This window comes from Watersipora subatra, chromosome 1 (genome assembly GCF_963576615.1).
Source record: "Watersipora subatra chromosome 1, tzWatSuba1.1, whole genome shotgun sequence".
In the NCBI taxonomy this organism is placed as follows: domain Eukaryota; kingdom Metazoa; phylum Bryozoa; class Gymnolaemata; order Cheilostomatida; family Watersiporidae; genus Watersipora; species Watersipora subatra.
The window spans coordinates 4,376,782-4,389,538 of record NC_088708.1 but is presented as its reverse complement, the minus strand read 5'-3'; the positions used below and the strand labels follow the sequence as shown (position 1 = coordinate 4,389,538).

Below are 12,757 nucleotides of genomic sequence, written 5' to 3'. Positions count from 1 at the left end.
ATCGAAATAAAAACGACTGAAGCGTGAAAATGTTTTTAATGTAATAGCCAACAATAATCTAATGCGCACCAATTGCAAGTACCGTTTCCATGATTCGCAAACACGATGGATTCGATAAAGTTTTGCGGATCGCAAAACTCGCTTAGCTTGCGAATTTATGCGGATAGCTTGCGGATTTATGCCGTTTCCATGACGCGGATAACTTGCGGATTGGCTCTAATTTGCGAATTATGCGGGTCATGGAAACGCAGTGAATGTAAGTATAAAGAACAGAAGTGATATAACGGGCGGAGACATTTGTTACGCAATGCTAGATAGCACTGCTGCCAGGAACTTCTAGATTCAGCATAATAGGTAGTCAATAATCTTCCTTAAAGGTTGACTTGCAACAAAATTCACATTGCAGTTATTTGGTATCAAAATATTTACCATGTTTTACTCTGCTGTGTTGAGGTGCAAAATATGTGGAAATGGGATTACAAGCTCTTAAAAGCTAAAAAACGATCAGTTAATCGCAGCCATCACCAAAACGCCATAGGTTGGAATTCCTCTTAAAACGGCTCAAATGTGACGTAGTTGAACACAATTGCTTCCGTTTACACATTCATGCAACCTTATTCGTCGAAATATTTTCACAAATATACTTCACGCATTCAATAAACCATGTCTATTGTCCTTACGCGTCTGTTTCATCATCATTGTAATGCTGTCACTTAGAGCAATGCTATTTCAAAACTTACCATAAAAATTCGTTTAATTTTTTACCCTTAGCTTGAATGAGTGCATATCATTCTTCGATAAAAACGAGGAGCCTGTTGGTCACCTGTGATAGCCCAAAAATGCTGCAGAAACTGTTCGTGCCATTTATCAGGAAGTACGGGTCACATGATCAGATTACGACTAAATGATTAGACCAAACTGAAACGAAACTGTAAAGTAGCGAGCATCTATATTTAATACGGGCTTTTCGGTAGAACCCGAAGTGTTTGTCATAAACTAGTGCTACGAGGCGTTTTATATTGAGTCTTTTATTAACCTTTTATTTCAAGTGATAACAGCACGTGTCAAAACAATAACCACTATGTTTGAGTACCTCATTGCAATAAAGAGATTCCAAACTGCGGCGTTTTTGTGATGGCTGCGATTAACTGTTCGTTTTTTAGCTTTTAAGAGCTTGTAATCACATTTCCACATATTTTGTACCTACAACACAGCAGAGTAAAACATGGTGAACTTTTTGATACCAAATAGCTGTAATGTGAATTTTGTTGCAAGTAAACCTTTAACAATATCAACTCATCTGAAAAATAAATATCTGGCTCAATAAATTGGAGAATTGATGGGGCCAAACCTCCCAGTTGTTAATTTTCTTTTATTACATTGGGTTGGAGGTGAATAATATAAATTTCGTTTCTAAATAGATATGTCTATCAACCAACAGTATATGTTTAAAGGGATCAAAAATTTCTTTTGTTTTCATATCAGTGGTAGCATTTACAATATATGGAGTTACCGTAAAATCACTTATTGAACCTCACCTCTATTTGACCCCCACTATAGGAGAAAGGTTGAAAAATATAGTACTACATTTTAATTGAACCCCACCTCCATTTGATTGCCACTTTGACATTCTTTGATCTTTATGAACCCATAATAGTAAGTGATCAGTAGATAAGTGTCCACAAAATCGTCCCAATAATGACTTGGTTACATCAATAACAATTAATTCTTTCATGGTTTCTGTTTGTATCAAAGTCCGTTTTCTAATTCCAACACTTTTTTTTCGTTAAAGCTTTGAATGCAACACTATAAAAATAATTAATAACTGTATCAAGCTGATAGTAGTTATTGTTTTAATGCAGTCTTAATACTTCGATGTTTGTGAAAAACGGTTTACATTTACGATGGTATATGAACGACTAGTGTTAGGCTAAAAGTTGCGCTTATGGGGCTAAAATCTATCATTATTTGTGTGAAATGCAATGCGTAATAGTTTTTCTTTGCTAAAAAAATTGTTTAGACGCTAGTATCGACTAGTTCAGCTGTGCAGAAAAAGAGTTGAGATCAGAAGACATGTGGAAGGTATTAAACAGCCAGAAGAAGATGAAATTGTTCCATTAAAAGCAACAATCAGAACGTAACAAACAGGCCGAGCAAATGATGCAAATATTTTGTTTCAAAAATGTTAATTTTTTTTTTTGCTTGTATTGGTCAAGTATAAATATGGTTCGTTTATGTCACATCTTTTTGAATATAAATTTGTATCATTTGATAGATTATTATTATTATTATATCTTATAAATTTGCAGATTTATAGCATATTATTTGATAGCGTTTTTGTGGTTATCTTAACTCAGCTTACAATGGATTGACGTTCATAAATCTTCTATTGCACATAAAAAGCTAGTTTTTGCTGCCAACTCTAGCAAACATCAATAAGTGCAATTAGCTTTTATGCAACCTTGCTAAATATAGATATAAAATAAAAATATGCTTTCAAATTTAGAATAAAAAAAATAATTGAACGCTCCATCAAATTGCAAAGCAGGGCACAGGCTATAATATCATCGCAGGTTAACAGCAATAGATATCAACTGGTAGAGATATTTCTCGGCTTCTTAATGCATATTTATTTAGAGATCTTTGACAAGCTGGAGGTAAGTTAGCAGATTTATTGCATACAAAAGAGTTGAATGTCGAAAGGAGATTGCAACATATAGGCAACATTAGCTTCGACCATAAAGGGTTAAATTTATCTTCCCAAAATTCTGATGAGCCATTTGAAAAATACAATGCCAGCCTCTATTTGAACGCCACCTCGATTTGACCACTATAGGGAAGGCTTGCCGTATATTACTTTGATTAGTGTATCAGAATGGGATGCATCCAAACAAGGCACATGTTAGTTCTTATATAATTATATAACATATTTGTGATAAGATTCCATATTCATAGTCTGAGATGCTATGATGCTAATAGGTCTCATCTAATTTAATCTGAATGCTAAACAACAAAGATATTTCAATTAACATACCCGCCTGTGGTTTCTCAGTAAAACTTGACGGAGCGCATTCAAGGAAGTGCTAAAATTTTTATACAGTCAAACCTCGATTTATGATGACCTCAACATTTAAATTACATGTTGTTAAGCAAACATTTGCTTTGGCACACCAAATGATTACCGACTTATGTTCGAAGTTTCGTGAAACTGCAGTTTTGTAAATCATCACATATATGGTAGCAATGATTAGAAAGAAGGCAATGTTTTTCTTAAATTCAACTAGCAAATAGTAAAGAAACAGGAGAAAAAACTTGGGATCAGTTCTTAAAAACATTGAAGCTTGTAGTTATTGTGTAGAAAAAAAAACAGTGATGTGGAGAGGCTAGTCGTAGTGATTAAATATAAAATTTAAAACAATTTCCAATATAAAAACAAATATCTATGGATTTAACTTATGTTGATTTGAAGATCACATAGTCAATGTTAGACTAGCTCCATATTTCTATTTTGACCGTCCATTGCTTGTAGGTTGCTAAGTTTACACTCGTCTTTCACTTAATGTGTAATTTGATAATAAAAATATTAAAGATATGTAAAGATTGCTCCAACAAGCGACAGTGTCGACACGGACTAGGGAGGAATAGGTATATTGCTAGGTGCAGATGCCTGTGTCCATTCCAGCTTTTGCGTCACTAGCCTAAACTTGTTTACGCAGGTTTATTATGTGAACCACAAGAACAGGACGACTCAGTGGGAGGATCCAAGAACACAAGGTCTCATGCAAGAGGATCCTTTACCGGAGGGCTGGGAGATGAGATACACAGGGGAAGGCGTCCGATACTTTGTTGATCATAACAGACGATGTACCACATTCCAAGATCCGCGAGGGGGCCAAAAAGGGTAAGTGAATCGCTGATCATACTGCTGCACTTAGTGTATGAAAACTTCAAGACAGACTTATAATTTAGGTGTCAGAGCAGGTATGACTGAAGCCAAACATTCTATTTATTTTGTAACTTACAATTCAAATGATTTGTATCTCACCTTCTACGCGCATTAGTTCTGCATTCTAAATGATTAACAATGCGTTAATTAATGTAGGCTTTAGCTGTTTTTCAAACTATCAGTTCCTTCAAATACTCTTGGTAAAACCACCAGACTATATTTTTTGTGTGCAGGCCGAAAGGAGCCTATGGAGTACCCTTGCAGTATGAGAGAAGTTTTAGGTGGAAACTTGGGCAGTTCAGGTACCTCTGCCAGTCGAACCAGCTTCCCAGCCATATCAAAATCAATTGCTCAAGAAATACGTTGTTTGAGGATTCTTTTCAACAGGTGAGTTGGTGCTATCGCTTTTAGTCTAGTTTGTTTGCTCTAGCATCGGTGATCATATACAGTTATCTTAGTGAGCCCTTGTTTGTCGATATCAACACCACTAACTTTTGGTCATCGCTGCTTCATCACTCATAGTTTGGCTTGTATGATAAGTTTTGCTTGTGTTAATAAATCCATTCAGGCACCTGAAAATTGTATGTATGTGTTTGTTGCAGATTATGCGAATGCCCCCATTTGACCTGCGAAGGAGGTTATATATTACTTTTAGAGGCGAAGAGGGCCTCGATTATGGAGGAGTAGCCAGGTGGGTTTTCCAACCTTCTAAGACCTTATAGCCTTCATATATCCTTTGCAGTCTTCCTCTTATCACTCTCAAATCATTCAAACTGCCATCTGGCAAAGGGTGAACATAAATATGGTGAAAATTTGGGTATTAATAACTTTTTCTCAGCAGTCCTCCAACCCTCACTGTTACCTTTGTTGAAAAGGAGACCTGACAGATTAGCATAATTTGCTGATCTTAATCACATTAAAAGAAGAATGAGAAAGCAAACATGAAATGAAACATCATAGCAGCAAATGCCATGCATTTGTGAAGGCAATTACCAACAGACAGCACACTTTTTAATAGGAATAACTTACTCTTAAACCAAACAAATTGTCCCATGTGGTAGCTATGTACGAGGTCTGATCCAAAAGTTCCCGGAATTGAGTTGTATACTCGTGCATATTCACACGATGGAAAAACCCATTGCAGGGTTGGCTGGGAAACACCTCTGGAGTGTTGTCACAAAATTTCAGGTTGCTATGACAATGCGTTCTCATGTGAGCTAACGATATGTCAAGGTCTGTCCGGTGCTTCGGTATTTTAAAATTTTTTTTTTATCATCATGTCTAATTAACAGGAACAGCGCATTTGCATTAAATTTTGTGTGAAATTAAGAAAAACAAGGATATTACGACCTTTAAAATAAAGTTTTGATCATTCTTGAAAGCTTCCTTAAAATCGTTGCAAGCGTGCATCCTGAGCTCGTTTTGGTCATCAGTCAGCAAGCTTGGCACGAACTTTGCTGCGACTCGTTTAATCTGTTAAAAATTGTTTAAATTGTCAGTTAAAACTTTTTGAACAGTTCCAAAAATAAGTCCAGTCTCTCAAAATATCTCTAATGGTTAAACGTCGATCTGGCATGACTAGTGACCTCACACTGTCAATTTACGAGCAGGTTCTTGCCGACGCTGGTCTGCCAGACCTCGCGTCATCTTCAGTGCTGTCTCTACCTTCACAAAAACGTTTGTACCACTCAAAAATTTGTGTTCTTTATAGACCAGCATCTTCAAAAGCAGTAGTTAACATTTCAACTGTCTGAGTACTTGTTTTCCCTAATTTCGCACAAAATTTAATGCAAATACGCTGTTCCGATTGATTAGGCATGACGATAAATTTGTTAAAAAAAATACCGAAGCACCGGACAGACCTTGACATATCGTTAGCTCACATGAGAACGCATTGTCATAACAACCTGAAATTTTGTGACAACACTCCAGAGGTGTTTCCCAGCCAACCCTGCAATGGGTTTTTCCATCGTGTGAATATGCACGAGTATACAACTCAATTCCGGGAACTTTTGGATCAGACCTCGTATTGTCTTACATGGTAGCTTTGTATTGCTAAGAAATTTTGTTTTACAAAAAAGTTTCTTTTTGTAAAACAAAAAATTTACCTATTGCTTGATTTTGTAATATTTCATGACGTAGTCATACATTACTTATATCACTGTTTTTGCAATTGATAATGCGTGTTGTCATTTCATGAAATGTACAAATCAGTGAGTGGCAGTCTAAATGATACAAATTTAAAATGGGTTTCAGTTTACTGCCAGTTCACATGAGCACGAATCTTGAATAAAACCTCGTGTTGAAATTTATTTGGTCTAAAACCCTGTATCTGTCAGGTCCCATCATGATCAAACAGTGCTAAGTTTCATAAATTCATCAAGGGAGGGGTTTATTAGCTGGGTAGTTATACGGTTTCATTCCCTCCCTATTGGATGAAGCTAGATGTATGCAATTGATCGATTGTTTACGGGAATGCGAGTCATTTCTCTGCAATTTCTAGTCTATGTACATAAATTCTGATTAATTCTCATCATTGTTCGAAGCAATGGTGAATGTGTTATTTATTGACTTGGGCAGGAGCAGGCTTGTCTGTGTGTATGTATGTCTGAATGTATGTCTGTATGTACATGTATGTATGTACATAAATGTATGTACATAAATGTATGTACATAAATGTATGTACATGTATGTCCGTATGTATGTCCGTATGTATGTCCGTATGTATGTCTGTATGACTTAAAACATGGAAGTGATAAGTATGGATGACTCTATAGCTTAATCAACACACAGGGCGACGACTATTTTGTTTGTTCTAGTTTTAGTCTGTCTTGTCTTCATGTGAACTAAGCACACAGAAAAAGACAAAAGTTGTTCTGTGTTTGCAATTGCGAAATTCTCCTGTCGCATCTCACATAAATAGTGCTTGTGAAAGTCTTTGCTGTATCACAAACTGTTAATTTGACTGAGCTAAAGAACAAAACACGTGGTGAACATGTTATTGTTGCATTTCAAGCTAAGCTTGCTGAATCCATTTTTTCTGTTGAATGCTATATGTGTATATATGTCTACGTAGCAGTATGTATACATGTCATTCAAGTGCATATGCGTACTTATACATGTCACATAAGTACATATGTGGCTTAGGAATATTTCAATCTATGCTTGACAAGACATTTATAAACCAGTGTAGCTATGGCCATGTTACGCATTCATTTTCATGTTTACATTTTTTATAATTATTACTTCTCTGCCGTTGATAATTTTCTGCTAGGCATGTAAACTACTTCTGTTACATTTACACTTACATGTAACTATCTTATACCCGTGCGCAACCTTTGAGTGTGTATGCAGCTCATTCGCAGGCATCACTATTACATGTCCACAATCCTGCTGCAAATGACAACATATCTCATGCGCATTCTCATCTGTCTCATACACTTTGTTCATACATTGCTCCTCATGTCCATGTCTTTACTAATGTAGAGGCTTTTAGGGCACATAGACAAATGTACACATGTGCCTTGCCTGTCTGTTTCCTCTTTTGAGTAGCAGAAGAGTAGTTTCCTCTAGCAATTACTTCTCTCACTCGCCCATTAAACCGCAAGTGTTGTGTTAATTTTATAATCTCATTGGTAATTCGTACTTTTCTAGGGAATGGTTCTTTCATCTATCACACGAAGTTCTTAACCCGATGTACTGCCTCTTTGAGTATGCAAGTGTGAGCAACTATACGCTTCAAATCAATCCAGCTTCTTCAGTCAACCCAGAGCATCTGATGTACTTCAAATTCGTCGGTCGTTTTATTGCCATGGTATGTGCAATCACTTATCCTGCCATCATCCGGCCTTTATAAAAAATTGAAAGACAACAGTTTGTTTTAAAGCTAGTGCAATGACCGTAGATTGTGGCTTTGAGATGCTCTAAAAATTTGTAGAAAATCGTAAAATTACTAACTGGTTAAACAACGTCTGTATTTTATTGATGAAAATAACTATCCTTGAAGTAGTAATAAACATTAAGGAACTAGGTGAAGGCCCAGCTTTGCAGTGATAATAAAATAAGCTAGTAATATAAGAATAGATAAGATAATAATAAAATAAGCTAGTAACAAGCTCGTCCAAATATTTACTATAATAAGAGCCGTGATGAAGCCAGCTAAATAATTGTTATGTGCTAGTTAATAACCAGTAGCATTTTACCAAGCGCTTAAAGCGTGCCTATTTCAACTTATGTGATGGATATGTGCACTATTGTTAATCACTACGGACAGTTGGACACATAGTCAAATGCAGACATAGGCAAACTACGGCCTGTGGGCCATATACAGCACACTAGACTATTAAAACCGGCCCGCCAAGCTTGTCCAGTAAATAAAATAATAATGCTTCATAAATAATTCATTACATCTTGTCCATACAATACCTCGTTTCACCAATAGATGGCGCACTGACATTTAGGACTTTGTTGAGTCCTTACTCTTTATTTCTCTCGAATTTTCTCATTACCATTTGAGCCCTTTTGGAAAAATGAGCGGTCCAAAGAAAATGAAAGGGGACAGTGAGTGACAAACGGCTACTGCCAGAGGTTGGTGGCTAATTTACAGACTCAGCAAAATGTTTTTCACCATCAAACTGCAATTCAAGAGGCAAGCACAAAAACAAGCTTTTTGCTGACTTTCAAATTGGCAAAGGCTAACAAGCCTTTCTCTAAAGGCGAGTTTTTAAGAGAATTCATAATAGAGACAGCAGGTGTCAAGTGTCCTAAGAGCAGAAGCAGGTTAAAAAAAATCAGCTTATCACGCAGGACAGTGCTTCGCCGTGTTGAACTCATTGATGAAGATATATTCAGCGAGTTAAACAAAAAGGTGGGAACTTTTTAAGTTATTATCATTAGCACTTGATGAACGTACTGACATTAAATACATTGCTCAGCTCCTCATTTTTATCTGCGGGATAAACGAAAGTTTCGAGATAACTGAGGAAGTTTAAAGCATTAAGCCGCTGAAAGAGAAAATGCGAGGCGAGAACTTATATGAACATGTGTCTGCTGTCATCGAGAGAGTGAAACTATCACGGAGTAAGCTTGCTTATGTCACCACAGATGGATCGCCAAATCTAACTGGTAAAAATGTCGGACTGCTAAAAAGAATCCAGGATAAAGTGAACGAAAAACCCTTGGGTAATTTGTTTACTTTAATTCGTAAATCTTATTTGTCTTCATTGCATTATTCATCCGGAGTCTCTGCAAGTCATAGTAGGTTAAACATGTCGTGGATCTGGTTGTAAAACTTCTTAACTTCATACACGCAAGAGGGTTTAATTACCGTCAGTTCATTGCGTTTTTGGAGGAAACTGATGCAGATCACCAGGACTTACTTTGACATTCTTGTGTTCGTTGGTTAAGTTTTGGGAAGTGCTTAACTGAGTATGGGTGCTCAAAGAGGAGATCGTCTCCCTTTTAGAGTTGATTGGGGAAATTCAAAGAGTTTCCCGAGCTGAAAGACGTGAACTGGCTGTGTGACTTTTTGCTTTTTCTCTTGACGTATTTTTGTATATGAATGAGCTGAACGTGAAACTGCAGGGGAAAGATCAATTTGTGCACAACATGTACACAAATGTGCCAGCCTTCAAATCGAAGCTGGTTTTATTCTTGAGACAAATGTCATACAAATCGTTCGCACATTTTCCCGTCACGCTAAAAGAGGTCACACAAAACAAAGAAATACTGCAAAACACTGGACAGCCTGCACATAGAACTTTGCTGTCAGTTATCAGATTTTGAAAAAATTGATAAGTCGCTTCAGTTGGTCTTCTGCCCATTATCACAAGACTCTGAAACAGCACCACCGGAGCTGCAATTGGAACTGATCGACCCTCAGTCTTATTCCGCTTCAAAGGAGAAGTTTAACTCCTTTAAACTGGATGACTTTTACGCTTCACTTAATGAAGCCATGTTTCCAAACCTGCGGAGAATGGCACGAAAGATGCTGGTGTTGTTTGGCTCACCCTACATTTGTGAGTAGACATTCAGCATCATGAACATCAACAAAGCCCGTCACAGATCCAAGTTAACTGACTAACACCTCCAATCTATTCTGAGAATTTCTACAACAAAACCAACTCGTAAACTTTGACGCACTGGCAAAAAAGGAAGACCAACAACACTGTTTTCACGGAAAGTTTTGAGTTTTTCTACTGTTTTAAAAAAATGGAAAGTTTAAAAAGACGCATCTTTTAATTACGCACTGCAGTGGGACAGAAAGGATTGAGGTTGATTGCCTATTTTGTTGGCTAGTAATGTTTTGAATGTTGCAAGTGATATTCATCAGCATTTCAATAAATTTTGATATTTTTTATACTTCGTGCCTTTAGTTGAATTGTATTAAAAAAAGATTAAATCTCCAGGGTTGATACATCACAGTCTTCTATTCTAATCTATTTACTTGTAGTTTATTGTTTCTTTTGCTTATTTGAAAAACACAGTCTTCGATGTTAGTGTTCAACGTGTTCAACTTTTATTTGCATGTGCTTCCTGTACAATGAGGTTTGCAAACTACAAGCAACGCTCTATTATATTCGGCCCAGCAGTCAATGTACTGTAGTGGCCCGTTTCTCAAAATTTATAACCCATAGTGTCTTGCAAGTCAAAAAGTTTGCCCATCCTTGGTCTAATGGGTTGGCTCGTTGGTCTGCAGCCTTGGAAGTTTTGAGTTACATCTAGTGCGAAGGTTTTTTTTAATCCTAAGACTTGATCGTTATACTTAGACAGACGAACAACTGAGAAACACTGAGATTTGATATTAAGGAATGAAAAGTCTTATGGTAAAAATCTCTAGAGTTAACACACAATACAGAATGAGTACAAAGGAGTTGTGCTTATATAGAGATCAATGACTGAGTCAACTTGTCTCGTAATGTTCGCAATTTATCATGCACACATTGTTTTGTTGCTCACATTAGTTGCTAGTATGTCTATAGTGTGTGGAAGCACATTTATTCTTCTGCCAAATACTAGAAATTAAGCTATCGGTTAACCCAATCAGGTGATGTAGTAGTAAGTGGCACAACTACATGTACATGTATTAGTTGGTAACACAACTCTATAGTAGGTAACACAACTCTATAGTAGGTAACACAACTCTATAGTAGGTAACACAACTCTATAGTAGGTAACACAACTCTATAGTAGGTAAAACAACTCTATAGTAGTAGGTAACACAACTCTATAGTAGGTAACACAACTCTATAGTAGGTAAAACAACTCTATAATAGTAGGTAACACAACTCTATAGTAGGTAACACAACTCTATAGTAGGTAACACAACTCTGTAGTAGGTAACACAACTCTATAGTAGGTAACACAACTCTATAGTAGGTAACACAACTCTGTAGTAGTAGGTAGCACACTTATACATGATTTACGGAGTTTGTAATGAAATGTGTGATGAGCTCACTATGAAACTCTGTTGAAGCTTCATAAAAGCTGTTTATCAGAATTAACTGCGGAAATAAAAAAGTAGACTTGCTTATTACAATTGATCCTTAAATCTGTAAGGCCAAATGTGTACTGTGCTTGTAATAAGTTGTGTATACTTTTAGCACCATGGTTACTTGGTGGATCAAGTTGAATTAGCCGAAGCTAGCCTAGGCTTTCAACAACAGATAAATGCCACCATATAGTAAAAACAAGTCATGCTCTAGTCTTGAGTTTTTTTAGACTTGAAAGTTTTTGTAAATAAGTTGTTTTAAGGGAAATGTCATTATTATTTATATTATGTAGAAACAGTTATTATTTTTACTTACGCTATATTTGTTTTTAATCGTTGTTTTATGTTGTCCCATTCTATCAAGTTGTCTTCATGAACTTTTATGTGTCCAACTGATAGTGTCTTAAAATTCATCTATAATTACAGGCTCTCTACCACAGCAAGTTTATAGACAATGGCTTCACGCTACCTTTCTACAAGCAAATGCTAGGAAAGAAGATTGTTATGAAAGACATCGAAATCTTAGATCAGGAATTTTTCAATTCTCTAAACTGGATCAAGTAAGTTATTCATAGCTTTGAAGATATTGGCTTGGTTTATGTAGAAATCTACAACTTCTCACAGGTTACAGCTCTCACCAGGCTTTAGGACCCTTTGCCTTATCATCGATGCTTTATCTTCTTGCTACGTAGCTGTCTTTAAATTTTGATCAAATAGTTAGGCATTCACTACCAGACCCAGTTTATGTTTATTGACAAGCAAGATTAAAATATTAATTTTTCATTCAATTATTTTCATTTTAAGAGAATTTTTTGCTGTTACTAGATGGCTTTCGAGCCTTTTGACTGCATGTTGAATATTGCAAATTATTTGCAGTGTTTATTTATTTAAAAGTTGGTACTGCACTGTAACTTCAGCCTTTCTATCTACTTTATCGAACCTGTGTAATGGTATTAGTTTGGTCTTAGTTTGTTGTTATAAAATTTATGCACTCTAACAGTGTAGCATGGGGTTCTGTTGAAAGCTGTTTATGTTCCTATATCTGCAGAGATAACGACATCGAAGAGTGTGGCCTTGAGATGACCTTCTCTGCTGACTTTGAAGTGCTTGGTAAAATCGAGCATCATGAACTCAAGGAAGGTGGAGATGATATTCCTGTTACAGAAAGTAACAAACTGGAATATCTAGAGTGAGTTTTTGTACCAAAGTTGAAATATTGTACTTGGGGTTTACAGCTTCCTAAGGATGAGCACTCTGTCACCTATTGTGCTAAAGCTAAGTTTTTATTTGCCGCTGAGTATAAATGTATGATTGTGTAAAAT

The 12,757-nt window shown here is 36.3% G+C and overlaps 1 protein-coding gene across 1 annotated transcript in view; it reads left to right on the top strand.

Annotated features, from left to right (window-relative positions):
- The window catches only part of LOC137409044 (E3 ubiquitin-protein ligase Su(dx)-like), a 30,145-nt gene that overhangs the window by 15,254 nt on the left and 2,134 nt on the right, over nucleotides 1-12,757 (top strand). The window contains exons 9-14 of the mRNA XM_068095536.1: nucleotides 3,717-3,901; nucleotides 4,180-4,333; nucleotides 4,549-4,637; nucleotides 7,601-7,760; nucleotides 11,862-11,995; nucleotides 12,484-12,624. Coding sequence (XP_067951637.1) covers nucleotides 3,717-3,901; nucleotides 4,180-4,333; nucleotides 4,549-4,637; nucleotides 7,601-7,760; nucleotides 11,862-11,995; nucleotides 12,484-12,624 — 863 coding nt within the window. The remainder of the gene's footprint in view (nucleotides 1-3,716; nucleotides 3,902-4,179; nucleotides 4,334-4,548; nucleotides 4,638-7,600; nucleotides 7,761-11,861; nucleotides 11,996-12,483; nucleotides 12,625-12,757) is intronic.